At 38.8% G+C, this 26,889-nt stretch overlaps 3 protein-coding genes across 7 annotated transcripts; 1 reads left to right on the top strand and 2 right to left on the bottom strand.

Annotated features, from left to right (window-relative positions):
* On the top strand, window positions 4,081-4,530 carry LOC107627307. The gene has a single exon (XM_016330155.1). The coding sequence runs from the start codon at window positions 4,081-4,083 to the stop codon at window positions 4,528-4,530; it is 450 nt and encodes a 149-aa protein (XP_016185641.1).
* On the bottom strand, window positions 9,908-14,865 carry LOC107625369. 3 transcript variants are annotated; one of them, XM_016327995.2, is made up of 19 exons: window positions 14,647-14,865; window positions 14,044-14,534; window positions 13,747-13,971; window positions 13,463-13,546; window positions 13,310-13,375; window positions 13,163-13,231; window positions 13,013-13,087; window positions 12,886-12,938; window positions 12,566-12,652; window positions 12,272-12,337; window positions 12,093-12,188; window positions 11,904-11,969; window positions 11,324-11,807; window positions 11,150-11,236; window positions 10,897-11,025; window positions 10,672-10,806; window positions 10,424-10,536; window positions 10,260-10,353; window positions 9,908-10,174 (listed from the first exon to the last, which is right to left on the bottom strand). In XM_016327995.2, coding segments are annotated over exons 9-19 (1,446 nt in total). In that variant the 5' UTR covers window positions 12,568-12,652; window positions 12,886-12,938; window positions 13,013-13,087; window positions 13,163-13,231; window positions 13,310-13,375; window positions 13,463-13,546; window positions 13,747-13,971; window positions 14,044-14,534; window positions 14,647-14,865; the 3' UTR covers window positions 9,908-10,000. The 3 variants fall into 3 exon arrangements, 2 of the variants coding, with proteins under 2 accessions (XP_016183481.1, XP_020971538.1); XR_002357539.1 differs by lacking the exons at window positions 13,163-13,231; window positions 13,310-13,375; window positions 13,463-13,546; ... (1 more) ...; window positions 14,044-14,534; window positions 14,647-14,865 and having other exon boundaries at window positions 10,424-10,519; window positions 12,886-13,017; XM_021115879.1 differs by lacking the exons at window positions 13,163-13,231; window positions 13,310-13,375; window positions 13,463-13,546; ... (1 more) ...; window positions 14,044-14,534; window positions 14,647-14,865 and having other exon boundaries at window positions 12,886-13,017.
* Window positions 15,065-19,335, bottom strand: LOC107625370 (claspin-like). Of its 3 annotated transcripts, none has more exons than XR_002357538.1 (4): window positions 18,889-19,335; window positions 16,745-17,395; window positions 15,515-15,759; window positions 15,065-15,396 (listed from the first exon to the last, which is right to left on the bottom strand). XR_002357538.1 is itself a non-coding variant. In XM_016327996.2 (4 exons), the coding sequence occupies exons 3-4, from the start codon at window positions 17,331-17,333 to the stop codon at window positions 15,707-15,709; spliced, it is 642 nt and encodes a 213-aa protein (XP_016183482.1). In that variant the 5' UTR covers window positions 17,334-17,395; window positions 18,571-18,598; window positions 18,889-19,335; the 3' UTR covers window positions 15,065-15,706. The 3 variants fall into 3 exon arrangements, 2 of the variants coding, with proteins under 2 accessions (XP_016183482.1, XP_020971537.1); XM_016327996.2 differs by adding an exon at window positions 18,571-18,598 and having other exon boundaries at window positions 15,065-15,759; XM_021115878.1 differs by having other exon boundaries at window positions 15,065-15,759.

Below are 26,889 nucleotides of genomic sequence, written 5' to 3'. Positions count from 1 at the left end.
CCATCTTGTGGTTGAAAATTTTCATACAATTGAGGTGGTTCATCTTGGTAATAACATGGAGGGGGTGGCTCTTGGAAGTGGTGATGTTGAGATGGTGGTGGCTCTATATGTGGTTCATATGGCTCATACGGTTGTTGTAATAGTGGATATGGATGAGGGTCATATGAAGGTAGTTGGTGAAAAGTGGCTTTTGAGTATGGTTGAGGGTTATGATGAGGGTATGGCTCATAGGCATATGGTGGTGGTTCTTGAAAGTCACAAGGGAGTTCACCATAGCCATTAGATTGATATGCATCAAAGAATGGCTCTTCTTCATAGTGTATTGGTGGAGGTTGTTGCCATGAAGATTGATCATGTGCATGTGGCTCCACCCACCTTTGGTCATCCCATCCTTGATACACATCTTCATTGTAGCCCCCATTACCTACAACATAGTTGTAATCACACTCATAGCCAAAGTGAGAATTCATGATAGCAAGAGAAAATAAAAATAAAATCAAATAACAAACAAAGAAAACTAAATCCCGATTAAGTGTGAAGAGGTAGGCTTGACAGCTTTCCGGTTCTTCCATTTCTTCATGAGTTCTCCAACTTTTCATGCTTTCTTTCTTCATTCCCTTGATCCAATCTTTGCCTCCTAAACCTTAAATCACTTAACAAATATATCAAGGTATCTAATAGAATCACGGTGAATTAAATTTAGCTATTTTGAGTCCTAAAAAGCATGTTTTCACATTCAAGCACAATTAAAGGAGAATATACAAAACCATGCTATTTCTTGAATAAATATGGGTAAAAGGTGATAAAATCCCCAAAAATCAATACAAGATAAACCCTACAAATGGAGTTTGTCAACCTCCCCACACTTAAACCAAGCATGTCCTCATGCTTAAACCAAGAATGAAGTAAGGGTGTGGCATTTATTCAATGGAAACTAACTAAATGCAATCTACCTATATGCAACTATCTAAATGAATGCAAGTGCTTGGTCAAAATAAATCAATTCCCAAGAAACATATATGCACAAAGGCTAAGGACTAGCAAGTCTAATCCACAATTGAATTGAGTTATTAAATATTTTTACAAACTTGCATGAAGAATGATGATCATAGGTGAAAACATGTAATTGAGCATCAAACCCTCACCGGATGTGTTTGCACTCTATTCGCTCAAGTGTTTAGGGTTGATTCACTCAATTCTCCTCTATTTCATGCTTTCCAAGATTTGTTTTTCTTCTAACAATCAACATTTATTTCATGCATGCATACAAGTATCATGAGGTCTTTTCATTGGTTGTAATGGGGCTAGGGTCAAAGTAGGATGCATATTTGGTCAAGTGAGCTTGAAATTTGAATTTTTGATAAGCTTAAACTTCCCACCTAACCTATGACATCCTATACAATTAAGTTCTAATCTAGCTACCTATTCTTCACTTTTTCACATACTCATGCATTTTCTTTTTCATTTCACAACACTTATGCATTGATTTTATTGGGCTTCACCTTAACCACAAAACCTTTTTCGTTTACAACTCCAACCACAAAACCTTTTTCGTTTACAACTCCAACCACAAAACCTTTTTCGTTTACAACTCCAACCACAAAACCTTCATGTTTGAGGTTGATAAAATTGTATCTGAGGCATGGCTGACTTCTTTTCCAGGTTCATCAATGTACCAACTGTTTCAGAAAATAAAGAAGTGCAGACATGAACTGGTTAAATGGCAATCAGCTGGAACAAGTAACTCTAAAAAGAAGATAGACGAGCTCAAAGCAATATTATCAGTGGCCAAGGCAGACCCAACAACAGCAGACAAAAAACAAATTCTATTATTAGAAGACGAACTAGCTGCCGCCCACATTAGTGAGGAACGCTATTAGAAAGAAAAATCAAGAGTGAGCTGGCTAAAATGGGGAGATCAAAATACCAAGTTTTTTCATGCAAAAAACCAGTCCAAAAACAGAAGAAACAAGATATGGAAATTAGAGGATGAAGAGGGAAATTAGTGCACCACACCCGAGGCAATTGGCGACAGGGCACAGAGGTTTTTTGTTGATCTATTTGAAAGCAATAATCCAAAAGATCCCTCTCAATTTTTCACCGAACTTAGAGTCAAAGTTTCTTCTGAAATGAATAGGAGTCTAACTAAACCAGTCTCAGATGATGAAATTAAAAGGGCTGCATTTTCCATTAATGCAGAAGCCGCCCCAGGAGACGACGGATTCACCGCAAAATTTTATCAGTTCTATTGGGGCAGGATTAGAGGGGATGTATGCAAGGCTATGAGAAGTTTTTTTAGTAGCAGCAGTATTCTAAAGGGATTTAACCACACCCAAATTTGTTTGATACCTAAAGTGACTCAAGCTACTTCTATGAATCAAATTCGACCAATCAGTCTCAGCACAGTCTTCTACAAAATTATCTCGAAAGTTCTAGTTCATCGACTTCAACCTTTTATGAGTATGTTAATAAGCGACAATCAGAGTGCTTTTATTCGGGGAAGACTCATTAGCGACAATATTCTTGTGGCTCATGAATGCATGCATTTTCTAAAGAATAAAACCCATGGGGGAAACGACATGGCGATAAAGGTTTATATGAGTAAGGCATATGATAGGGTGGAATGGAGTTTTGTGTGGTTTATTATGAAGAAGTTGGGTTTTTGCTCAAAGTGGATTGAATGGATGAAGGCTTGTGTCTCTACTATATCCTATTCTGTTATTGTGGATGGTACACCAACTGGTTTTTTCAAACCAAGTAGGGGTCTCAGACAAGGATACCCCCTCTCACCATATCTATTTCTTTTCTGCGCAGAGGGTCTATCCTATCTGCTCCACAAAGGAGAACAGAATAACCTCTTTCAAGGACTGCGATTAAACATTAGATGTCCGACTATTCATCATCTCCTATTTGCCGACGATTCACTCTTATTTTGTAAAGCTACCCAATACAACTACTCTAATCTATCCCAAATTTTCTAACTATATGGAAGACTAAGTGGACAACAAATTAATTTCTCCAAGTCTGCTGTGTTTTTCAGCAAAAACACCCTTTTACCCATCAGAACTGAACTAGCGGCATCTTTGGAAGTCCCAAATATTGAGACGCAGGATAAATATTTGGGGCTACCCTCCATAGTACACAGATCCAAAAAAGAAACATTTGCTTTTATAAAAGAGAAGGTGGCGAAGAAGCTCTCGCATTGGAAGAAATCATTTCTATCTGCTAGTGGAAGGGAGGTATTGATCAAAGCAGTGGGTTCAGCTATACCAATTTATACTCTGGGCTTTTTCAAACTCCCAGATACCCTCTTGGATGAACTGCACTGAATGATGATGCAATTTTGGTGGGGACAGAAACAGAATGAAAAGAAGATGCAATGGATCAGTTGGGACACTATGACCAGAGAAAAGAATTTTGGGGGTATGGAGTTTAAGGACCTAAAGGCATTCAATCTAGCCATGTTAGCTAAACAAGGATGGAGGCTGATGACTAAACCACATTCTCTTTTCTACAAAATCTTCAAGAATACTAGTCATGTTAGCTAAACAAGGATGGAGGCTGATGACTAAACCACATTCTCTTTTCTACAAAATCTTCAAGAATAAGTACTTCAGATATATATCCTATCTAGAAGCCAAACCAGGAAATCGACCATCCTGGGCTTGGCAGAGTCTTTTGGAAGGAAGGAAAATTTTGGAGAAAGGAGTTAAGTGCAAAGTTTCAATTCAGGAATCTGTCAGAATCAGAGAAGACCCATGGTTTGGGGACCAACCACCATTTCGCATTGCAGTTAATGAATGCAGAGATGAATCGCTTACCTGGGTTAGACAGCTAATCACAGCCGAGGGAGAATGGAATCAACAACTCCTTATGGAAGCCTTTCCACTAGACACAGCTCAGCAAATTCAACAAATTCCTATCACAGAAGAGGAAGACTCGATTATATGGTGCAATAACAACTCAGGAGAGTACTCGGTAAAATCTGGGTATAGTATAGCATACCAATTCTTTCACCCTCCAGTGAATTCACTCCATCCCCGATATGCAGACTCAGAAATGTGAAAGACCTTATGAAAAATGAGAGTAACACCAAATGTCAAATTATTTGCTTGGAGATTAGTCCATGAAGGCATTTCAGTTAAAGCAAAATTGAATGAGAAATTACCACATGTTAGCAGCCTTTGTCCTCGCTGTCAATCGGCGCCGGAGACACCGATGCATGCCATTGTCTTCTTCCCAGAAGTTCTTCAAATTTGGAACAGCTCCCCAGTAGCTAGCACTATTTCTCGCGACCCTAACCTAAAAGCTTGGGATTGGTGGAGTCAATTCATGGAAGCTGAGAAATCCAAACCCAATTTCAGAATCAAAAGTGCTCAGGTGGCTTACCTTCTATGGCAGATTTGGTTGGTGCGGAACACTTTAGTCTTCGAGGACCAACGCCAGGAACCTGGAGAAATTCTGTCTCAGGCGATATTGTTGGAGGAGGAATACTGGCGATATCATTTTCTCAGACCACCTTCTCTATGAACAGTAGTAACTAGCACTTTGGAGCTTCTTTCTTTCTTAATTGTTTTCTTTCTCTCCTTTACCCATTAGATAATTTTTATTTAACATCTCGATTGGAAAATTCCTTTGTCTTGACATAATGTACTCCAGGTATAAAGTTTTTTTATGCAATAAAAAATATATCTTTGAGAAAAAAAATCTTTAAATTTTTGTTGATAATTGTGTAAATACCCCTCACCTTTCATATTCTCTCATATCCCTAACCCTAACAAAAAAATCTCCGCTCCCTCCTTTTCCTCTACCTCTACCCTCCACCCTTCTCCGCCGCCACAACCCCCTTCCACCACCACCACCATCCCCTTCATTCTCCCTCATCCTCCCTTTCCCTCCATCCCCTATCACCAGCTCCTCGTTCATTTGAGCTTGAGCCTCTTTGTCCATTTTTTCGTACCTGGTCAAGTCCCTCTTCACGATTCTCAAGAAGATCACGAAGGTAATGTTGGCGAAAAAAAAGATGATCATGAGTGAGTTAAAGATGGAGAATCAGTGACGGTGTTCCTCCACAGAAGAGTCACACCGTTCCCTCTAAGAAACTTCCCGCACCAGCTCCGGAGCCTGACCTGAAAATCGTCTCGAACCGGTGTCCACTCAAACTTCCAACTGAGGCTGTTCTTTGCTTGGACCACTTTGTTTCTGGTCATCCCAAGGAGAAAAGGGGTTTTTGTAGCAGCAAGTTACCTCCCATGGCAGCTCCTCAGCCTCACGCAGTGGCTTTTGCTGCCGCCATTGATGTCGTCATCGTTCACGACTTCAACAATCCATTTGACCCTTGTGTCTCCTTTTCGGCTTTGGTGGACCTTCTCGAGGTCCCGGTCCGCCACGAGATACTTGTCATTATGGCTGCGGAGCTTAATAGCTTTTTCCTTGGTGAAGAATTCCATTAACAGAAAAATGGTTAGGTGAAGTTGGAAACTAAGCTATATGGCTATGCGAGAAGTGCGTGACTTTCAATTATTTGTGTGCTCGCATAACTCTCTATATATTATACTCTCTCTGCCATTATTGTTTGATGATGATGCGCTCAAATGAACGAGGAACTGGTGATAAGGGATGGAGAGAAAGGGAGGGGATGGTGGTAGTGGAAGGGGGTTGTGGTGAAAGAGAAGGGTGGTAGGTGGAGTGTAGAGGTTTTAAAGCGTTGTGGTTTTATTATTCACATAGCCAACGGTTTTAAACCGTTACCGTTGGCTCCAGGTTTCGGCAACGGTTTTAAAACCGTTGCCAGTTTATAGCCATCTAGGACAACGGTTTTAAAGCGTTACTGTTGATGTCATTTTCGGCAATGGTTTTAATACCATTGCCATTTTATAGTCATCTAAAACAACGGTTTTAAAGCATTACCTTTGGAGTCGTGTTTTGGCAACGGTTTTAACACCATTGTCTTTTGTAACTATTGACAACGATTTTTTGTGATATATAATTTTTTATTTACAATAGTTTTTTTCGTGAATGAAATTAATTTCAGTTTTTTTTTTAAATTATTTAATGTCAATAAATAATCTAAACTATTTTAATTAAGTCACTAAAGAAAAAAATTGAACATTTTCCATCAAATTTAACTTATAAAAATTGCGGAAAAGCTCTGCATACAAGCCATTAGGGCTTGTATGCTTTACAAGTTCATTAAACAATAAAACCAAAATACGCGCTGCTCCACATACGTTGATTACACGCGCTATATAAGATCCCGCGTATATCTAACTACCAAATTTAAAATATTTGTTTCCTTCTTCGTTTTCGTTATTTTGAGATTTGGTTGTTCTTCTTCTCGCGCGTCTTCCCTCGTTCTTCTCCATCGTTCTTTTCCTCTCCTTTTCTCACTGGTATGTTCTTCGTTTACGTTACTTTTTTCTCTCTCTGCAACTCGAGCTTCGTTTTCTATTTTGATTTGTTGTTTTCTGAAATCAAAGTTTGAACTCATTTTGAAGATAATGGATCATTCAACCTCAGATTGTCAGCTGAATCCAGGCGAAGTGGATTATGAATTTGAATCTAACGAAGTTCCTGAGGTTTGATTTACATAATGAATTTTCTTTCAGTAATTTGTATAGCATTGTGTAGTTGAAAAATTGCTGAACATTGACTGTGAAACTAACACGTTAACATGAATATGTCGATTCAATGTATTAGTTGTGATTAATTACCTGGAATTTATAGCAGACGCTCGGGTGTAGATCAGGTCTTTTTTTGGTTGTATTTTTGCTAGAAGTGTGGGTGTATCTACACTACTGGTTTTGTTATTTTAATTGAGTTGTTGTTTTTTAGGTGTATTATATCAGACATGATTGGGTGTGTTTTTAGTTTTTGACATGGTGTATTCTGCAGCCTGTGTATTTACAGTTTATGGCTTTAAAGGTCATTATGTAGTTGAGTTGTTGCGGTTCGGGTGTATCATATTAGGCATGATTGGGTGTATTTAAATCATATATATGGGTGTATTTACAGTTTCTGACACGGTGTATTGTGCAGCCTCTCTCGGTTGTTGATGACGAACTTGTTCCGAAGGTTGGAATGACCTTTACCACCCTTGAAGATGCTGGAAAATTTTACAGGAACTACGCCAAGGCTGCAGGTTTCTCTACAAGAGTTCAGTGCACAAATAGGAAGGGAAACGAGATTAAGAATCAACTGATTACATGTAGCAGAGAGGGAAAATGGAAATCTAAAATATCTCCGACCGAGAAGACCAATCCGACAGCCGGTTTAAACTGTCATGCAAGAATTTATATACACACATTGAAGGATGTCGGTGCTTGGATCATTTCAAAGGTTGTGCTCGATCATTCACACCCCTGCTGTCCAAGCAAAGCAGAGATGCTCAAACAGCACAGGGAACTAAGCATGTCCATTCGTCGTACAATAGAGAATAACGAGGAGGCCGGTATCAGACCAAGCAAAACCTACCAATCATTTGTTGCGGCTGCCGGGGGTCACCGTGAGTTAAATTTTATCAAAAAGGATGTGAGGAATTATATTACCAGGGAAGTGCGGAATGTTTCCGAACAAGAAGATGCAAAGGAATTCGGGAAATATTTGTTAAGAATGAAAGAGAAGAATCAGAATTTCTTTTTTGAGCTCCAACTTGAAGAGGATCAATCGATTAAGCTGGCTTTTTGGGCCGATGCAAGAAGCAGAGCCGTCTTTGAGTATTTCGGAGACGTCATTTCATTCGACACCACCTACAATACAAACAGGTAACAAACTGCCCCTGTTTATGATGCTAAATTAATGTATTTTTACGAATCCGCAGCAGAGGTGTATATTGGCTGTTTCTTTGGGTGTATACGAAGCATTTGTTGGGGTGTACCTGATGATTTTGCATTTTGCACTATGGTAATTTGTTTCAGGTATAATTTGGTCTGTGGTTCTTTTGTCGGGGTGAATCACCACGGTCAGTCAACACTTCTCGGATGTTCTTTGATGAAGAACGAAGAAATTGAATCATTCAAATGGTTATTTCAATGCTGGCTTTGTTGCATGGGAGGAAACGCTCAGAAAGGGTTTCTCACCGATCAGTACGCATCAATGAAAAGGGCTTTAGAGGCCTGTATGCCAACAACGATTCACCGTTGGTGTATTTGGCACATCATGAAGAAGATTCCAAGCAAATTAAACGGGTACAAGGGAAATGCCGATATCGAACAAGAAATGAGCCAAGTTGTTTGGAACTCTCACAGCTAAGACTCATTCGATAGGAATTGGAACGATTTTCTGCTGAATTTTGGTCTTGCGGACAACAAGTGGCTTTTAGGTAATGTCTTTTTAAAATCTGCAGCAGAGGTGTAAATTGCATGTTCCCTCTGGTGTATTTACAGTCTGTGTTTGGGTGTATTATGAAGATCTGTACGAAGACCGTCACATATGGGTTCCTATCTATCTGGATCACCACTTCTGGGCAGGGATGAGAAGCACACAAAGGAGCGAGAGCATGCATTCATTTTTTAACAAGTATATCACCCGGAACAGCTCGCTTATTCAGTTCGTCAAACAATACGATAATTGCCTCGGAAGCAGGGAGCAAGCAGAGAGAGAATCAGATGCTGTAGATTTTCATACGGTCATACAGTGTGCAACCGAATCCTCCATTGAAGCTCAGTTTCAAGATGCGTACACTCATGCAAAGTTTAGGGAAGTCCAAGCGCAATTCAGAGGAAAGGCAAATTGCATCACCAGATTAACGAATTCCGCTCTAGGCTATTCAGTATACGAAGTCGGAGAACAAGTTTCCAGCTCAATATTCAACAAGTTCGTGGTTACTTACGACTCAGTTGCAGCCGAGGTAAAACGCCAATGCTTATTATTCGAGTCGAGAGGGATACTGTGCCGTCACGCACTAAGCGTGTTAAGCTTCGAACAAGTAAGCCAAGTGTCCCCTAGATATATACTGGAACGATGGAGCAAGAAGGTAAAGAGGCGACACACACATCAAGAGCAGCCACGACGAGCCACTGATGGAGCCAAGAAGCAAGAGGTTCGACCAATTGGTTTTTCGTTCGCAAAATATTTGCGAATTTGCCTCCGAATCGGATGAGCTGACTGCAATTCTGCACCGTGCGTACGATAACGTCATGGCCGAGATGGAATCATTAAAAGCCAAAAGGAAGGGGACATCTTCTTTATCCCACGAAGACGCCAACTTGGAATCCGTTAACGAGCTTCAAAGCCCGCCAAGGATTCGAACAAGAGGACGTCTAAAAAATAGGCTAGTTCAAAGCTGGAGAAACAGATCGCAAATGCCACAACGAAGAAGAAGACGAAAGTTTTAAGCGAGGTAAAAGTAATGTTCTTTAAATTTGTGGCGATTGAGTTTATTTTTCTCGTTAATAGTTTAGCTAATGTGTGAGTGTTATATTCAGATAAACCTATTTGATGCTGCATCAGCGGTGCATTCAAATTCCAGCCAATATCAAGGACACGTTATGAATTATCAGTTCAGGGTACCAGCAGCGGAGGATAACTCTTTGGGTGTATAGTTTTATAGAATATGGGTGTAAAAGCACCGTTCTTTTGGGTGTATTTTTGTTAATTCACAATTTACATATAGACACATATATAGATTCATATAGAACAAAAGCTCTAAAAATTCGCAGGTTATGGGTGTATATTTGATTTGATGTTTTTCTTCATATTTTAGTACATGTAATTCATACATTTTGAATACAGCACATACAGTTTGGGTGTATATTTTATGCAATCTTGGGTGTATTATTAGACTTGCGTTGGGTGTAACAGTTTATAATTTGCATTTATATATGCCTTGATTTTTTCCTTCATATTTTACCACCTGTAATACAGGTTTTGAATACAGCACAGACAGTTTAACAGCACAGATAGTTTAACTATGGAAAAAAATATACATGGAATAGAAGTTGTTGATAAATGGCAAATATTTACATCATTTGTTGAATTTACAAACTACCCAGCAGTTGGATTACGCAGTTTCTATATCAGCAGAATTTATCTGACAAAACGGACTCAATAATACAGAGGATGGCTTCGACAGCCTTATAGCACTACTCTCTCTAATTGTCCGATCTCTCTGTTTATTCATCTCACTAAATAGTATCCGGGAAGCATACTCCACTCTATAGTGGTCCACCTCCTCCTATAATTAAAAAGTATATTCTGTTTAAACAGCAATATTAATTCAGTAAAGTAATACAGAGTTAGATAGTTCTAAAGACAGCTACCTGTTTCCAATTATCCCAGTTATACTTCCCCTTTTTAATGTTTTCCGGCTCAATTAACTCAAGCCACTTCATAACGTAGATAGCGTAGTCATAGCTGAAAACGAAGAAAATAGATTATAAATCTCATTTAGGAAAGTTTAATGTTCAGAGTCACAAATTTATACCTTGTTTTTTGGCCTGATATTTTAACATATGATGCTTTAATTTCCTTCTCCTTCTCGTCTTTCTGCAGAGGTTCCCCGCCGGCATATGCTCTCAATCTTGAAAATACATATCTCTTAAATACCAAAACAAATCAGTAATACACCCGAATAAATGCACAAGATACACCCAACTGAATGGACAACATACACCCAACACAACTAACGAAATAGACCTATCTATTATAGTAAAGAAGACAGAGGCAACTTACAGTGAATTTATTAATCTGCTTTCTCTCTTCGGTTGGAGCTTTTTTGTGTAGCGGGTCAAGTATATGACATTTCCGCTTCGTTGTATTTATCAGCCATAACCACCAATGCCCCGAGTGGCAAACAGGTGCAAAAATCTGAAGGATTGCCACATTTCAACAGTACGTTATTTTATTTGGCATATAAGTAAATAAGCGTACTAACAAATTTAGCAAACGAAAACTTACATATGGATGCGAAGTTAATTTTTTTCTATCTATGAAGGGAATAAAACTCGGGTAGTCTTCCACCCTGAATTCCTTATTCGTTTTCGGTGATATGAATTCCCCCTCTGGGTGATCCGAAAGTGCCATGCTCTGCAAGAATTGCAAAACAAGAAATGAAATACTGAAAATAAACAACTTACACCCAATCGAACGTAAAAAATACAACCAATTCAATACAGAAAATACACCCAAAGTTCGTAGAAGTAACACTTACCACAATATTGGGGGGGAGACAGTATATTTGTTCTTGAAACCTCTTTTCATTTTTCTGGTTGAGGATGAGGCAGATGGCAGATACAATCTAGAAATATATGCCGAAATCAATTTTACATTAATAAACATTGCAGTTGACTTTGGTGCAAAAACATTAATGTTATTCTAATATTACCTGAGATTCTATATCACTTTTTGCCTGGAGGGATGCAAGGTGCATTCTCATCAAAATGTATTCATGTTGGGCAATGAGAGTGCACATCTCCTCATACTCGTTAGTATTGCCATCTGCGTCTTCCTTCAGTCTCGTCCCCCAGATGTAGCACTTTTGTTTCATATCATCCGTAATCTGATTTATTGCCCCAGGAGTTTCAAAATTCGCAGAACTTTCTCCCCCAGTCTCCCTCTGAATTTGTGGACTTTTGTTTTTTCCCTTCGCCGCACTGCTTGCTATTTTTTGGACCAAATCGTCCAATTGTTCTAGCAAATTTGCAGCTTCAGGAGATTTTGCCCTTTCTGTCTCCTGCGTTGACGCCCCCTCCTGGCTTGAATCAGTCAATCTAAGGCTGAATGATGGCACCCCTGGATCTGTTTTAGGAATATAGGTTGCTGTCCGTGCCATCATCAACAGGGCAGCAGCGTCTTCTGCGGCTGGATAACTGTGTCATCATGTATAAGAATAAGAATAAGAATAAGAATAAGAATAAGAATATACAGATGATAAGAAAAGATTGATTTTAGTCTGATGAACTTACATTTTAGTTGGAGCTGGGGGAATCGTGGGTGTGGTCTCTTGAAGTTGTTTAGCGGTTTCAGGAGTGCTGCACAATTACAAAAAATTAATGATGGCATAAAAAAAACTAATAAGGAACAATATACACCCAAACTGTTAGCAAATATACACCCAAACTCTAAAAAAATATACACCCAATACTATTTCTTACGTTTCTGTAGTCCCTTCAATCTGTAGCATAGGGGTTGGTTCAAAATTTGTCTCAGTGGTTGTTTGGGATGCCGGCGCAAAAACCTGAATCGGGACTCTAAACAAGAAGAAAAATGAAAGGTTAACAACGCCTTTGAAAATAATAAGGTTATAAGGTTGAAATATTATTGGAAAACTCACATTGCAAGCGCTTCCGACGGTGTCTGTTCCCTCACAACCATCATATTCGAATCAGACAGACTCAACCTAAAATACACCCAAAGAAGGTCAAAAAATACACCCGAACAATTCAAAAAGAAGACAGGCTTTGTTTTTTGAGAACTTACATACTTGCAGTTTTTGCTTTTTTTTCCTGCCTTTTTTTTCTTGAATAAAATAATAAAGGGCTTTTTTTTCTAAAAAAATTATATACATAATTAGAAGTAGAAGGGTAATAGAAGAACAAAAGTAACGGTTATTTGAAAGAGAAATTACATGCTCTGTGACGGCTGGTTTACACTACTCTGTTTTGTGCGTCCTTGAGAGGAAGGATCATCACTTCCCAAGTTCACAGCCGATATTCTAAAACAGATTTCATGTTATTCAGACAAAATAAGATACAGGTATAAAATACACTCAAATGAATGCACAAGATACAACCAATCGAATGGACAATATATACCCAACACAACAAACGAAATATCCCAACTTAATAAATAACATACACCCAACTTGATCAACACAATACACCGAAATGGTTCCACAAAATACACCCAAATCATGATAACAAGATTTTATTAAATAAAGCTTCTTACGTTTCAGAGGACACATAGTGAGCTTCTGTCAATCGCAGGTCAGCTTGGTTCTCCTTGCGAAATAAGAAACAATTATTAGCATACAAAACACACCAAAATATGAAATAGACAGCCCAGCAAGACATACCCCTCTGCAGCAGATTTATCAACGTTTTGCCTTAGCCATTCATCCAGTTCGTCACTTGATATTTCATATCTCTCACTACTCACTAAAAAGAAGATGTTAACAAAAATAATTACGATGATAGACGGTAATATAGCTTACGAGGTACTGTACCCGTCAAAGTATTGATCTTCTTTAGGAGGTGAATCCTCCACAACAACTTTTTTCTTTTTTGGTTGTGTTCTGGGTGGAAAAAAAAGAGTACCAATCAGAAATAAAAAATTAATTTTATCACAGAATATTATCCAAAGAAGTGCTTACTTTTTTGGTGTTGTTTTTGTCTTTTTCTTTTTCTTTTCCTTCTCCACCGGTGATGATTCTTCGCTCCTATAAGTTAATAAGAGACATTTCAGTTAATACACGAAATCTTTATAATGAAGCCAAAAGAAAGGAGTAATAATTTCAGGACATTACTCATCACTTGATTCAGATTCAGATTCAGATTCTGAATTAGAATCTGACTCCTCTTGACTCTTCTTTCTTTTTCTGGAGTCCATTCTGGAAGGCAAACAATCATCATTTAGAACATACTAAAAAATACACGCAAATGAATGCACAAGATACACCCAACTGAATATACAATATACACCCAACGCAGCAAACGAAACACACCCAGCTTAATAAACTACATACACCCAACGTGATCAACAAAATACACCTAACTCGAAAAAGAAATTACACCCAAGTATGGTACTTACTTTTTCCCCTTTTTGCTGCGGTGTTTTCTTCCTGAATCCTCTGAGTCTTCTTGAGTCTCAGACTTAGAGGTAGAAGTGTCACTGTCAGTAGTTGTTTCTGTCTCCAAAGACGATGTTGAACTCGCCTTCCTTTTTTTTGTTTTTTTGATTTCTTGTTTTTTTTTCTTTTTTTTCCTTTTTTTTCATTTTTTCTCTTGCTCTTGTCTCCGCCATCTTCACAATCCCCTGAAACATTAGATATTTTAGCTAGCAGCATTCAGGTAAATAAAATACAAGTAACATATTATGTTTACTTACCAAAATTTCCTCTCTTTCTGCAGTCATTCTTTCCACCAACTCCTCCTTAGTCCAGTTGGCAATCCAGGGCTTTGGTGGTCTTTCAGCCCTCTTCTTGCCTTTGTTTTTTGAAAGATGAAAGTAAATTATCATCAGGGCGAAGAGGCAGCCATCAATTGTCTTCTTCTTTTTCTCCTTGTAGTCTGTGATGCCCTTGACCATGAAGGTCAAAACATGCCCCCCCCAGTTTCTCTCCGATATGCCGTCCATCTTAAAAATTGGGGCCAAGTGCACAAATGATATTTTGTTTATCGTCGTTGGCAAAAGGAAGGCCATCTGTATATAGAGGATGAATATCCTCTTGAACATCAGGCGTTCCTCTTCGTTGCCAACGCCGATTTCCATCATTTCATCGGTAAGACTTTTGAGGGTCTTACCCTGGAATCTTCTAAAAATTATTTTGTCATCATCAGAAAGTTTCTTATACTCAACTTTCTCAAGAAATAGATCTCCTACAAAAAGGAAAACAACAAAGTATCCAAGTCGGTTCAAATACACCCAAGCATCAACCTAAATACACGCAAGCATCAACTTAATATACACCTATAATTTTAAGCCAGTTACCTGTTGCATTGATGCCAAGCGCATGACCTATTGTTTTTGGTGTTATTTGGAAAGAACCATATCCTCTTTTCAGTCTGTTCTCCCCAAGTTTGAAGTTGTTTGCCAGCTCCCTTAACAGTTGGTGATCCACCCTCAGTGGTGGGATGTGCATCAACCCACCGAATTCGAGATCCCTCACAATCGCCTTCTTCTCCTCACTCATGTTTCTGAACTTATCACTTAGGAAGAATAAACCCCCAAAAATCAGTTACCAGAAGATCTAGAACAACAAGAATAACAGGATAACTTAGAACAACAACGTAGAAGAACAGTGTAACAAAGAAGCAAGAGTAACAGTAAACCCTAGAACAACGACATAGAAGGAAAGTAAAACGTAGTTTGTAATATGGAAAATATACATGAATCTTAATGAACTTACGTTGAGTATTGTTGCTTTGTTTTCTCTTCAGATTCTTGATGGAGAGTTTGATGGTGTTTTAACGGAGGTTTCGAACAATGACTTGTATATTTTGAACTTTGATTTTCGCTCGAAAATGGAAGAGTTTCCTTGTTTTCGAAGCGTTTTGAGAAGTGGAAGAAGTGGAAGAGTTTGCCATACGTAACCGTTTGAGTGTTGAGCACGTGAAGGTGACGCTCCATGTAATCTCTCTTGATGCGCGTGACTTGTATTTTGGCTAGGCCAACTTGTAAGCTTGTAAGCTTGTATGTGTAGCAGGCCCATAAAAATTGTTGTAAGATCCACAATATCATCTAAGTTTGCAAAAAATATAATAACAAAAAGAGAGTTGAAATAGCTAAGTAGCAAATAGTCATCATGTCCACAAGTTCATGACTTTTACTCTGTAACATTTGCTTTTAAAAAGTTGACCTTAATCAATTTCGATTTCCCCTTCAACATAGTTTTCCTCTTCATGCGCATCATTGTTCGGATTCCCTAAAGTGCTTCCTAATTGAGCAGCTAACATGTCAAGGTCCACTCCTGAGCTTTTTTGTTGCAGCATCATCTTAACAAGCGATTTTAGTTCATTTACTTCTTTTTGCATCACATCAACCTTATTCTCTAATGTTGCTTTCTCAGTTGCATGTTGCTGCTTAAGGGTGGCAATTTCCTCACTAAAACCAAATTAGCACTAATCAGCACTAAAATCAAACGGCAGCAAGCGAAAATGGCAATCAGCAGCAATATAACTAATTAAACTAAGAAAATGTAACTAGGAAAAAAAATTGAGAACCTGCAGAAGAAGCAGAAACAAAAAATGGCAAGCAGAAACAGAATCTAATTAAACTAAAGTAACAAATTACCAAATTCGATTCACAAATTGGAATTCAATTAACACAAATTTTTAGAAATTTTGGCAGCATTCTAGCATTAAATATGACATTTCTGAATTTAACAAATTAACCCATATGAACTCACTAAAACCAAATCAGCACTAATCAGCAAGATCAGCACTAAACAGCAAAATCAGCACTAAAATCAAATCAGCACAAACAGCAAAATCAGCACTAAACAGCAAAATCAACACTCAAACCAAATCAGCACAAACAGCAAAATCAACCCATATGAACTCACTAAAACCAAATCAGCACTAATCAGCACTAAAATCAAACGATAGCAAGCGAAAATGGCAATCAGCAACAATATAACTAATTAAACTAAGAAAATGTAACCAGGGAAAAAAATTGAGAACCTGCAGAAGAAGCAGAAACAGAAACTAATTAAACTAAAGTAACAAATTACCAAATTCGATTCACAAATTGGAATTCAATTAACACAAATTTTTAGAAATTTTGGCAGCATTCTGGTAGTAAATAGGACATTTCTAAATTTAAACAAAGAGCAAAATCAACCCATATAAACTCACTAAAATCAAATCAGCACTAATCAAGATCAATTTATGTGAATTAAATGGCAGCAAGTGAAAATGGCAATTAGCAGCAACCAAAAAGTTCAACCTAAATCCACTACAAATCATATTAGTATACTTCCTAACCACCTATAATCCACTAAGCATGCATAACTAAATTGACTAATTTAACAAAAACTGAACAAACTAATTAAACTAAGAAAATGTAAACAGGGGAAAAAATTGAGAACCTGCAAAAAGTTTATCTTTCAAAGTATTGTCTAAGTTCTCAGCCTCAGTTGGATTAATATAATCCTTGTCCTGCTCCTCTATAATATCTCCTTCATTCTCATCCAATTGCTCTTCACCATCAGGTTCATTGTTAAGTTTAAAAAATGTATCAATCGGCATTGAAGTAAATTGACGTGTTTTTCCCTTCTTAGTTGGCCTTTCTTGCATGCTGCCACAATCTTCAATATCATCTTCAATTGTGGTCTCTTTTCTCTTCAAATCTTGACTCATTCTAGAATCTACTTCTATAGTATTCTTGTGAGCCATAGCAGTAGATTTAGAAGGAAGTTCTTTTTCTTGTCTACATGTTGATCCTTGTGAGTGAGTCATACTTGCTTCCATATGTTCTTTACTTTTCTTCAAATTCTGCCCTTTTTCTTTTGCAACTTTTGGCTTTTTTACAAAATTCTGCTTATCGTTTGCTTGGACACTATTTTTTCTTAACTTCTGCTCCCTTTCCCTATCACTAAGGGTTTTTATCCTCTTAAGTGGTGGTGGTGGTTGATGTTGCTGCTGACCAGAAGACATCTTTTCTCGCTTAATTTTCATATTTTTGAAGAACTTTGCACGTAATTCAGCACTTTGCACGCAATGAATTTTTTGAACATTTTCTGAAAAAGAAAATAAAATAATGAGATTAGTATACATTGTAAAAATATGGATTAATCTCTGAATGCGATCAATAATGCGCAAATCAAAGAACAAGTCACTCTTTCTTCAATCAGATTCTCCATGTTCCTCCATCCACGCTCACCGCACCATGTTAAAATTTGATGTGTGAGTGGAGAAGAACACATAACCAGAGAAACTGAGATGAAAGTAAGTGATAAACTTGCATTAATGAAGAATCACACTAATTACAATACTAATAGCAACTATATATATGGCTATACTATTCTAACTAACTTTGTACAGCTCAACAAAACTAATGATAACAGACTTCAACAAATTGCCTAACTAAAGCAAGGGAGTACTAAGGGAGTACTACTTCTAACTTCCTATTAAATAATTAATCAGCAACCATTATAATCAAGTAACATATCATACATGTGTATAAGACAAATTTAGAATATTCCAAAAGGAATGGGAGATTGCTAGTTTCGTTGAATTAACTTATTAACTTATTTGAATTATTATGAAAATCATTAAGTGCGATAAAAAAAACAGGTCTGCTGTTTGGGTACCTTTTTTAAATGAGTGTTATCCCCACACCTGCATATGAATTTTTAAAAGCTAATGTAAAATAAGTGCTTACACAGTGCTAGCTTGTTGAGTTTTAACTAAACTATGCGCAAGGAATAGCTGCAACTTTAATAAATGGGATATACCAGAACATTATGCAGTTCACAGTTCACAATTCACAATTATGCAGTCCAAATTATGCGGTTCACAGTTCACAAACATTACCACTTTCCTTTCTTCTTCTTAAATCCAACAAAAATATCCAAGTCCCAACAGCCAATCAAGCCCTAACTAAGCTACAATAGCAACTATATATATGGCTATACTATTCTAACTAACTTTGTACAGCTCAACAAAACTAATGATAACAGACTTCAACAAATTGTCTAACTAAAGCAAGGGAGTACTACTTCTAACTTCCTATTAAATAATTAATCAGCAACCATTATAATCAAGTAACATATCATACATGTGTATAAGACAAATTTAGAATATTCCAAAGGGAATGAGAGATTGCTAGTTTCATTGAATTAACTTATTAACTTATTTGAATTATTATGAAAATCATCAAGTGCGATAAAAAAAAGGTCTGCTATTTCGGTACCTTTTTTAAATGAGTGTTATCCCCACACCTGCATATGAATTTTTAAAAGCTAATGTAAAATAAGTGCTTACACAGTGCTAGCTTGTTGAGTTTTAACTAAACCATGCACAAGGAATAGCTGCAACTTTAATAAATGGGATATACCAGAACATTATGCAGTTCAGAGTTCACAATTATGCAATTCAAATTATGCAGTTCACAGTTCACAAACATTACCACTTTCCTTTCTTCTTCTTAAATCCAACAAAAATACCCAAGTCCTAACATCCAATCAAGCCTTAACTAAGCTACAGAAAATCAGATAAGAAAAACACTTACCACAGATGACAACTGTAACCGCCGATGTAGTGAAGCAGCAGCAGCAAAGCAGAAGCGGCGAAGTACAACCCAGTGAAGTAGAAGCAGCGAAGCAGAACAGGGGAGAAGCAGCGAAGTAGAAGACACAAGGACGCCGCGGAGAACGGAGAAGCACTGAAGCCGCGGAGAGGAGAGACTCAGCGACGCCGGGAAGGAGGAGGTCGCGACAATTTGGGGAAGACGCAGCGACGATGATGTGCGACGATGGTGAGTTGCGATTTAGGGCTTCCTGCTCCTGCTGACTTGCGATTTCGAGCTTCCTGGTAAGCTGCGGTTTGATCTCGGAATCTAAAGGCGTGGGTTAGGGTTGATGGTAAGGTGGAGGGAGGAAGAGCGATGTTCTTTGTGGTTTCGAAGAAAAGAATGAAAGCGCGCGTCTCTACTGATTCTATTGAAGGCCCTTCTTAGTTCCTAGTGACAAATTGTTTTAATATATTTATTTATTTATTTATACATAATAACTTATTACTATTAATGTTTTCTAAAAAAGCTGGGGCCGAGACCTTCACTCGCCCCCTTTATGTCCGTCCCTGTTTATACCCATTTTGGTCTTATTTTCTAGTTAAATTTAGTTGGGATTTAGCGAGTTTAGCTATATTTTAATGTTAAAACCCTCTTTGGATGCTACTTAAATGTTAAAACTCTCCCTTGCCCTCTTTCTGGCGTTAAATGCCCAAAGTGGCTTGATGCTGGCATTTAACGCTAGCTGTTCCTTCTTTTTGGGTGTTGAACGCCCAGCCAGTGCCCCTGGCTGGCGTTCAACACTGGTCTTGCCACCCCTCTTGGGCATTGAATTCCCAGCCAGTACCCCCTGGCTAGTGTTCAACGCCAGATGTCCTTCCCTTTGTGGGCGTTAAATGCCCATTCTTCACCCTTTTTTGGCGTTCAATGCCAGAGAGGTGCTTCCTCCAGGGTGTTCTGCTTCTTGTTCTACATCATTCTGTCTCTGTTTAAACACTATTCATGCTCACTAACATTTTAGAAAGTGAATTAATAAAAACTAATTATGAAGGAAACTAATAAGAGAGAAATAGAAAATAACAAGCTATTGATCATTGGGTTGCCTTCCAACAAGCGCTTCTTTAATGTCTTTAGCTGGACTCACTGTACCTAACTTAGTAGCAGTGTTGAGCCTCCTGGCTAGATATCTCCTTCAAGATAATGCTTAACTCTCTGTCCATTGACAGTGAACCTGTTGTCTGGATCTTTACCTTGAAGTTCTATGTGTCCAAAAGGTGATACACTGGTAATCACATATGGTCCCTTCCAACGGGATTTGAGTTTCCCAGGGAATAATTTGAGTCTCGAATTGAAGAGCAGAACTTTTTGTCCTGGTTCAAAGACTCTGGAAGATATCTTCCTGTCATGCCATTTTCTTTCTTTTTCTTTATAGATATATGCATTTTCAAATGCAACTAGGCGGAATTCATCCAACTGATTCAGTTGGAGTAACCATTTTTCTCCTGCTGCTTTGGCATCAAGGTTGATGAATCTAGTTGCCCAATAGGCCTTATGTTCCAGTTCCACTGGCAGATAATAGGATTTTCCATACACCAATTGGTATGGTGATATTCCAATAGGGGTTTTGAAAGTTGTTCAGTATGCCCATAGAGCATCATCAAGCTTTCTAGCCCAATCCTTTCTAGAGGTGCTTACTGTCCTTTCTAGAATTTGCTTTAGTTCTCTATTTGAGACTTTAGCTTGCCTATTTATCTGAGGATAGTATGGTGTTGCCACTTTATGGCAAACTCCGTAACGGCTCAGAACAGAGTCAAGCTGTCTGTTACAGAAATGATTACCTCCATCACTAAATCAATGTCCGAGGGACACCAAACCTGCTGAAGATGTTCTTCTGGAGGAACTTCATCACTACTCTAGTGTCATTAGTGGGTGATGCTATTTCTTCAACCCATTTAGACACATAATCTACTACTACCAAGATGTAGGTGTTTGAGTATGAAGGTGGGAAGGGTCCCATGAAATCTATACCCCATACGTCAAACAACTCAATATCTAGGATTCTTTGCTGAGGCATGTCATGACCACGAGGGATATTTCCAGCCCTTTGGCAGTTGTCACAGTTACGGACAAACTCTCTAGAGTCCTTAAAGAGTGTGGCTCAGTAGAAGCCACTTTGGAGAACCTTTGTTGCTGTTTGCTTACCTCCAAAGTGTCCTCCATAGTCTGAGCCATGGCAGTGCCATAGGATTTTGTGTGCTTCTTCTTTAGACACACAACGTCGAATGATCCCATCCGAGCATCTCTTAAAGAGATATGGTTCATCCCACAAGTAGTACTTCACATCATGCATGAGTTTTCGAGCTTGCTGCCTATTGTACTCTTTAGGAATGAATCTTATAGCTTTGTAGTTTGCAATGTCTGCAAACTATGGTGCTGTCCGAATGGCAAAGAGTTGCTCATCTGGAAAGGTTTTGGTTATGTCAGTGGAGGGAAGAAAATCCCCTGCTACTGGTTCAATCCGAGATAAGTGGTTAGCCATTTAATTTTCTATCCCCTTCTGTCTCTAATCTCTATATCAAACTCTTGCAGGAGTAACACCCATCTTATAAGTCTGGGCTTAGAGTCCTGCTTGGTGAGTAGATATTTTAGAGCAGCATGGTCAGTATATATAATTACTTTAGATCCTACTAAATATGATATGAACTTGTCAATGGCATAAACTACTGCAAGTAATTCCTTTTCTGTAGTGGTATAGTTCTTTTGTGCGTCATTTAGAACATGACTGGCATAATAAATGACGTGCAGAAGCTTGTCATGTCTCTGCCCCAGAACTGCGCCAATGGCATGGTCACTGGCATCACACATCAGTTCGAATGGTAAGTCCTAATTGGGTGCAGATATGACAGGTGCCGTGACAAGCTTGGCTTTCAGGGTTTCAAAGGCATGTAGACATTCTTGGTCAAAGACAAATGGAACATCAGTGGCCAAGAGATTACACAAAGGTTTTGCAATTTTCAAAAATTCCTTTATAAACCTCCTGTAAAACCTACATGTCCCAGGAAGCTTCTGATTCCTTTGACATTAGTGGGTGGTGGTATTCGCTCAATTACCTCTACTTTAGCTTGATCCACTTCTATTCTCTTGTTCGAAATCTGATGCCCAAGGACAATTCCTTCTGTCACCATGAAGTGACATTTCTCCCAGTTTAAGGCCAAGTTTGTCTCTTGGCATCGTTTGAGAACTAGGGCCAAATGGTCAAGGCAGGATTCAAATGAATCTCCAAAGACAGAGAAGTCATCCATGAATACTTCGAGGAACTTCTCTACCATATCAGAGAAGATGGAGAGCATACATCTCTGAAAAGTGGCAGGTGCATTGCAAAGGTCAAATGGCATCTGCCTATAAGCAAACACACCATATGGACATGTGAATGCCATCTTTTCTTGATCCTGTGGATCTACTGTAATTTGATTGTAACCTGAATAGCCATCCAGAAAACAATAAAAAGCGTGCCATGCTAGTCTCTCTAGCATTGGATCAATGAATGGTAAAGGAAAATGATCCCTTCTGGTGGCGTTATTGAGCCTTCTATAGTCAATGCACATAAGCCATCCTGTAACTGTCCTTGTAGGAATCAATTCATTCTTTTCATTATGAACCACAGTCATGCCTTCCTTTTTAGGACAACTTGGACAGGGCTCACCCAGGGGCTGTCAGAGATGGGATAAATAATCCCAGCCTCCCATAATTTATTGACTTCCTTCTGTACCACTTCCTTCATGGTTGGATTCAGTCGCCTTTGTGGTTGTACCACAGGTTTGGCATCATCTTCCAACAGGATTTTGTGAATGCAACGATTTGGGCTAATGTCCTTAGGGTCACTTATAGTCCACCCAAGAGTTGTCTTATGTGCTTTTAACACTTGAATTAGTGCTTTCTCTTTCTGTGGCTCTAAGGTAGAGCTTATAATCACAGGATAGGTATCCTCATCCCCTAAAAATACATATTTTAGGGATGATGGTAATGGTTTGAACTCAAGTTTAGGAGGCTTCTCCTCTTCCTTAGGATTAATCAAAGTTTCTGGTGCACGGAATTGTGATCACACTTTTCAAAACTCCGCACAACTAACCAGCAAGTGCACTGGGTCGTCCAAGTAATACCTTACGTGAGTAAGGATCGATCCCACGGAGATTGTGGCTTGAAGCAAGCTATGGTCATCCTGTAAATCTTAGTCAGGCGGATTTAAATGGTTATGAGTTTTTGATAATTAAAAGATAAATAAAACATAAATTAAAATAAAGATACTTATGTAATTCATTGGTGGAAATTTCAGATAAGCGTTTGGAGATGCTTTGTTGCTTCTGAACCTCTGTTTTTCTATTGTCTTCATCCAACCATGCGTGCTCCCTTCAATGGCAAGCTGTATGATCCTCTCGGATAAAAAATACCAGGTACGGTTTCTGCACGGCTAATCAACTGTCAGATTTCTCGTCTCGGATGAAAAATACCAAGTATAGCTACCGCACGGCTAATCATTTGTCGGTTCTCACTAGCATCAGAATATGATCTCTCTATCCTTTTGCACACTGTCACTGTGCCCAACATTCGCGAGTTTGAAGCTCATCACAGTGATCCCTTCCCATATCCTACTCAAAATATCACAGACAAGGTTTAGACTTTCCGAATCTCAGGAATGCTACCAATTGGTTCTAGCCTATACCACGAAGATCCTAATATCGTGGACTCGGTCCGTGGATTAGAGACCCAAGAGAATATACTCCGACTGTCATCCAATGACTACGTTGAACATCATGTAGACAGCTTGTGATTGTCAGGCACGCGGATCTTGGCTAAGCGAGTAACGAAGATAGTGGGTGATTGTCATGGGTCACCCCTTTATTTTGACTTAACTGAATTAAGTACGAGAGTATATCTTGGAGAAGAAGTAAGCATGAATTGAAAGAGAAACAATAGTACTTGCATTAATTCATGAAGAACAGTAGAGCTCCACACCTTAATCTATGAGGTGTAGAAACTCCACCGTAGAAAATACATAAGAGAAAAAGGTCTATGCATGGACGAATGGCCAGCCTCCAAAACGTGAAATATGGTATAAGCTAGATGCGAATACAATAGTATAAAGAGCTATTTATACTAAACTAGTTACTAGGGATTACAGAAAATAAGTAACTAAGTGCAGAAATCCACTTCTGGGGCCCACTTGGTGTGTGCTTGGGATGAGCATTGAGCTTTACATGTGCATAGGCCTTTTCTAGAGTTAAACGCCAGCTTGGATGCCAGTTTAGGCGTTTAACTCCAGTTCTGGTGCCAGTTCTGTCGTTTTACGCCAAAAAAGGTCTCTAGTGGGCGTTTGAACGCCAGTTTGGGCCATCAAATCTCGGACAAAATATAAACTATTATACATTGTTGGAAATCCCAAGATGTCTAATTTCCAACGCAATTGAGAGCGTGCCAATTGGGCTTCTGTAGCTCCAGAAAATCCACTTCGAGTGCAGGAGGGTCAGAATCCAACAGCATCTGCAGTCCTTTCTCAGCCTCTGAATCAGACTTTTGCTTAGATCCCTCAATTTTAGCCAGAAAATACCTGAAATTACAGAAAAATACACAAACTCATAGTAAAGTCCAGAAATGTGATTTTTTGCATAAAAACTAATATAAATATAATAAAAAAATAATTAAAACATACTAAAAACTATGTAAAAACAATGCCAAAAAGGGTATACATGAACTAGTTATTTGCAACCATCTTAATGAGTTCCTGGGCTTCTGTAGGAGTTTTCTTTAGATGAAGAGATCCACCAGCAGAGTGGTCTAATGACATCTTGGACAATTCAGACAGACCATCATAGAATATACATAAGATGCTCCATTCTGAAAGCATGTCAGAAGGACACCTTCTGATCAATTGCTTGTATCTTTTCCAAGCTTCATAGAGGGATTCACCTTCCTTCTGTCTGAAGATTTGGACTTCCAATCTAAGCTTGATCAAGTTTTGAGGTGGAAAGAATTTGGCCAAGAAAGCATTGACCAACTTTTCCCAAGAGTTCAGGCTTTCTTTAGGTTGTGAGTCCAACCATATCCTAGCTCTGTCTTTTACAGCAAAGGAGAAAAGCATAAGTCTGTAGACCTCGGGATCAACCCCATTGGTCTTAACAGTATCACAGATTTGCAAGAATTCAGCTAAGAACTGATGAGGATCTTCCAATGGAAGTCCATGAAACTTGCAATTCTGCTGCATTAGAGAAACTAATTAAGGCTTAAGCTCAAAGTTGTTTGCTCCAATTACAGGAATTGAGATGCTTCTTCCATAGAAGTCAGAAGTTGGTGCAGTAAAGTCACCAAGCATCTTCCTTGCATCTCCACCATTGTTGTTGGGTTCGGCTGCCATGTCTGCTTCTTTTTCGAAAATTTCTGTAAGGTCCTCTCCAGAGTGTTGTGCTTTAGCTTCTCTTAGCTTCCTCTTCAGAGTCCTTTCAGGTTCGGGATCAGCTTCAACAAGAATGTCTTTATCCCTGTTTTTGCTCATATGAAAAAGAAGAGAATAAAAAAGAAGAAAAATCTTCTATGTCACAGTATAGAGATTTCTTTATGTGAGTGGTGCACGAATTATGAATCACACTTTTCACAACTCGTACCACTGACCAGCAAGTGCACTGGGTTGTCCAAGTAATACCTCACGTGAGTAAGGGTCGAATCCCACGGAGATTGTTGGTTTGAAGAAATCTATGGTTATCTTGTAAATCTTAGTCAGGAAGTCAATTATGTTTATCAGTTGAATTGCAAATAAACAATAGAGCATGGATTAAAGGTTACTTGTTATGCAGTAATGGAGAATATGTTGGAGTTTTGGAGATGCTTTGTCTTCTGAATCTCTGCTTTCCTCTATCTTCTTGTTCACGCACGCACGTCCTCCTATGGCAAGCTGTGTGTTGGTGGATCACCGTTGTCAATGGCTACCTTCTATCCTTCCAGTGAAAACTACGCTCACGCGCTCTGTCACAGCACGGCTAATCACCGGTTGGTTCTCGATCTGGTTGGAATAGGATTTACTATCCTTTTGCGTCTGTCACTAACGCCCAGCCTTCAGGAGTTTGAAGCTCGTCACAGTCATTCAATCCTTGAATCCTACTCGGAATACCACAGACAAGGTTTAGACTTTCCGGATTCTCATGAATGCCGCCATCAGTTCTAGCTTATACCACGGAGATTCTGATTAAGGAATCTAAGAGATATTCATTCAATCGTATATATAACGGAGGTGGTTGTCAGGCACACGTTCATAATTTGAGGAAGGTAATGAGTGTCACAGATCATCACCTCCATCACAGTTAAGCGCGAATGAACATCTTAGATAGGAACAAGCGTGTTTGAATGGAAAACAGAAATACTTGCATTAATTCATCAGCAGAGCTCCTCACCCCCAACAATGGGGTTTAGAGACTCATGCCATCAGAGAATACAAAGTTTAGATCTAAAAATGTCATGAGATACAAAATAAGTCTCTAAAAGTTGTTTAAATACTAAACTAGTAGCCTAGGGTTACAAAATATGAGTAGACTATGATGGATGATGCAGAGATCCACTTCTGGGGCCCACTTGGTGTGTGCTGGGCTGAGACTTAAGCAATTCACGTGCAGAGGCCATTTGTGGAGTTGAACGCCAGTTTTTATGCTAGTTTGGGCGTTCAACTCCAGCTTTTGACCCTTTTCTGGCGCTGGACGCCAGAATTGGGCAGAGAACTGGCGTTGAACACCAGTTTACGTCATCTATCATTGTGCAAAGTATGGACTATTATATATTGCTGGAAAGCCCTGGATGTCTACTTTCCAACGCAATTGGAAGCATGCCATTTCGAGTTCTGTAGCTCCAGAAAATCCACTTTGAGTACAGGGAGGTCAGAATCCAACAGCATCAGCAGTCCATTTTCAGCCTGAATCAGATTTTTGCTCAGCTCCTTCAATTTCAGCCAGAAAAATACCT

Source organism: Arachis ipaensis, chromosome B02 (genome assembly GCF_000816755.2).
Source record: "Arachis ipaensis cultivar K30076 chromosome B02, Araip1.1, whole genome shotgun sequence".
Classification (NCBI taxonomy): Eukaryota; Viridiplantae; Streptophyta; class Magnoliopsida; order Fabales; family Fabaceae; genus Arachis; species Arachis ipaensis.
This window is presented reverse-complemented; position numbering and strand designations above follow the sequence as displayed.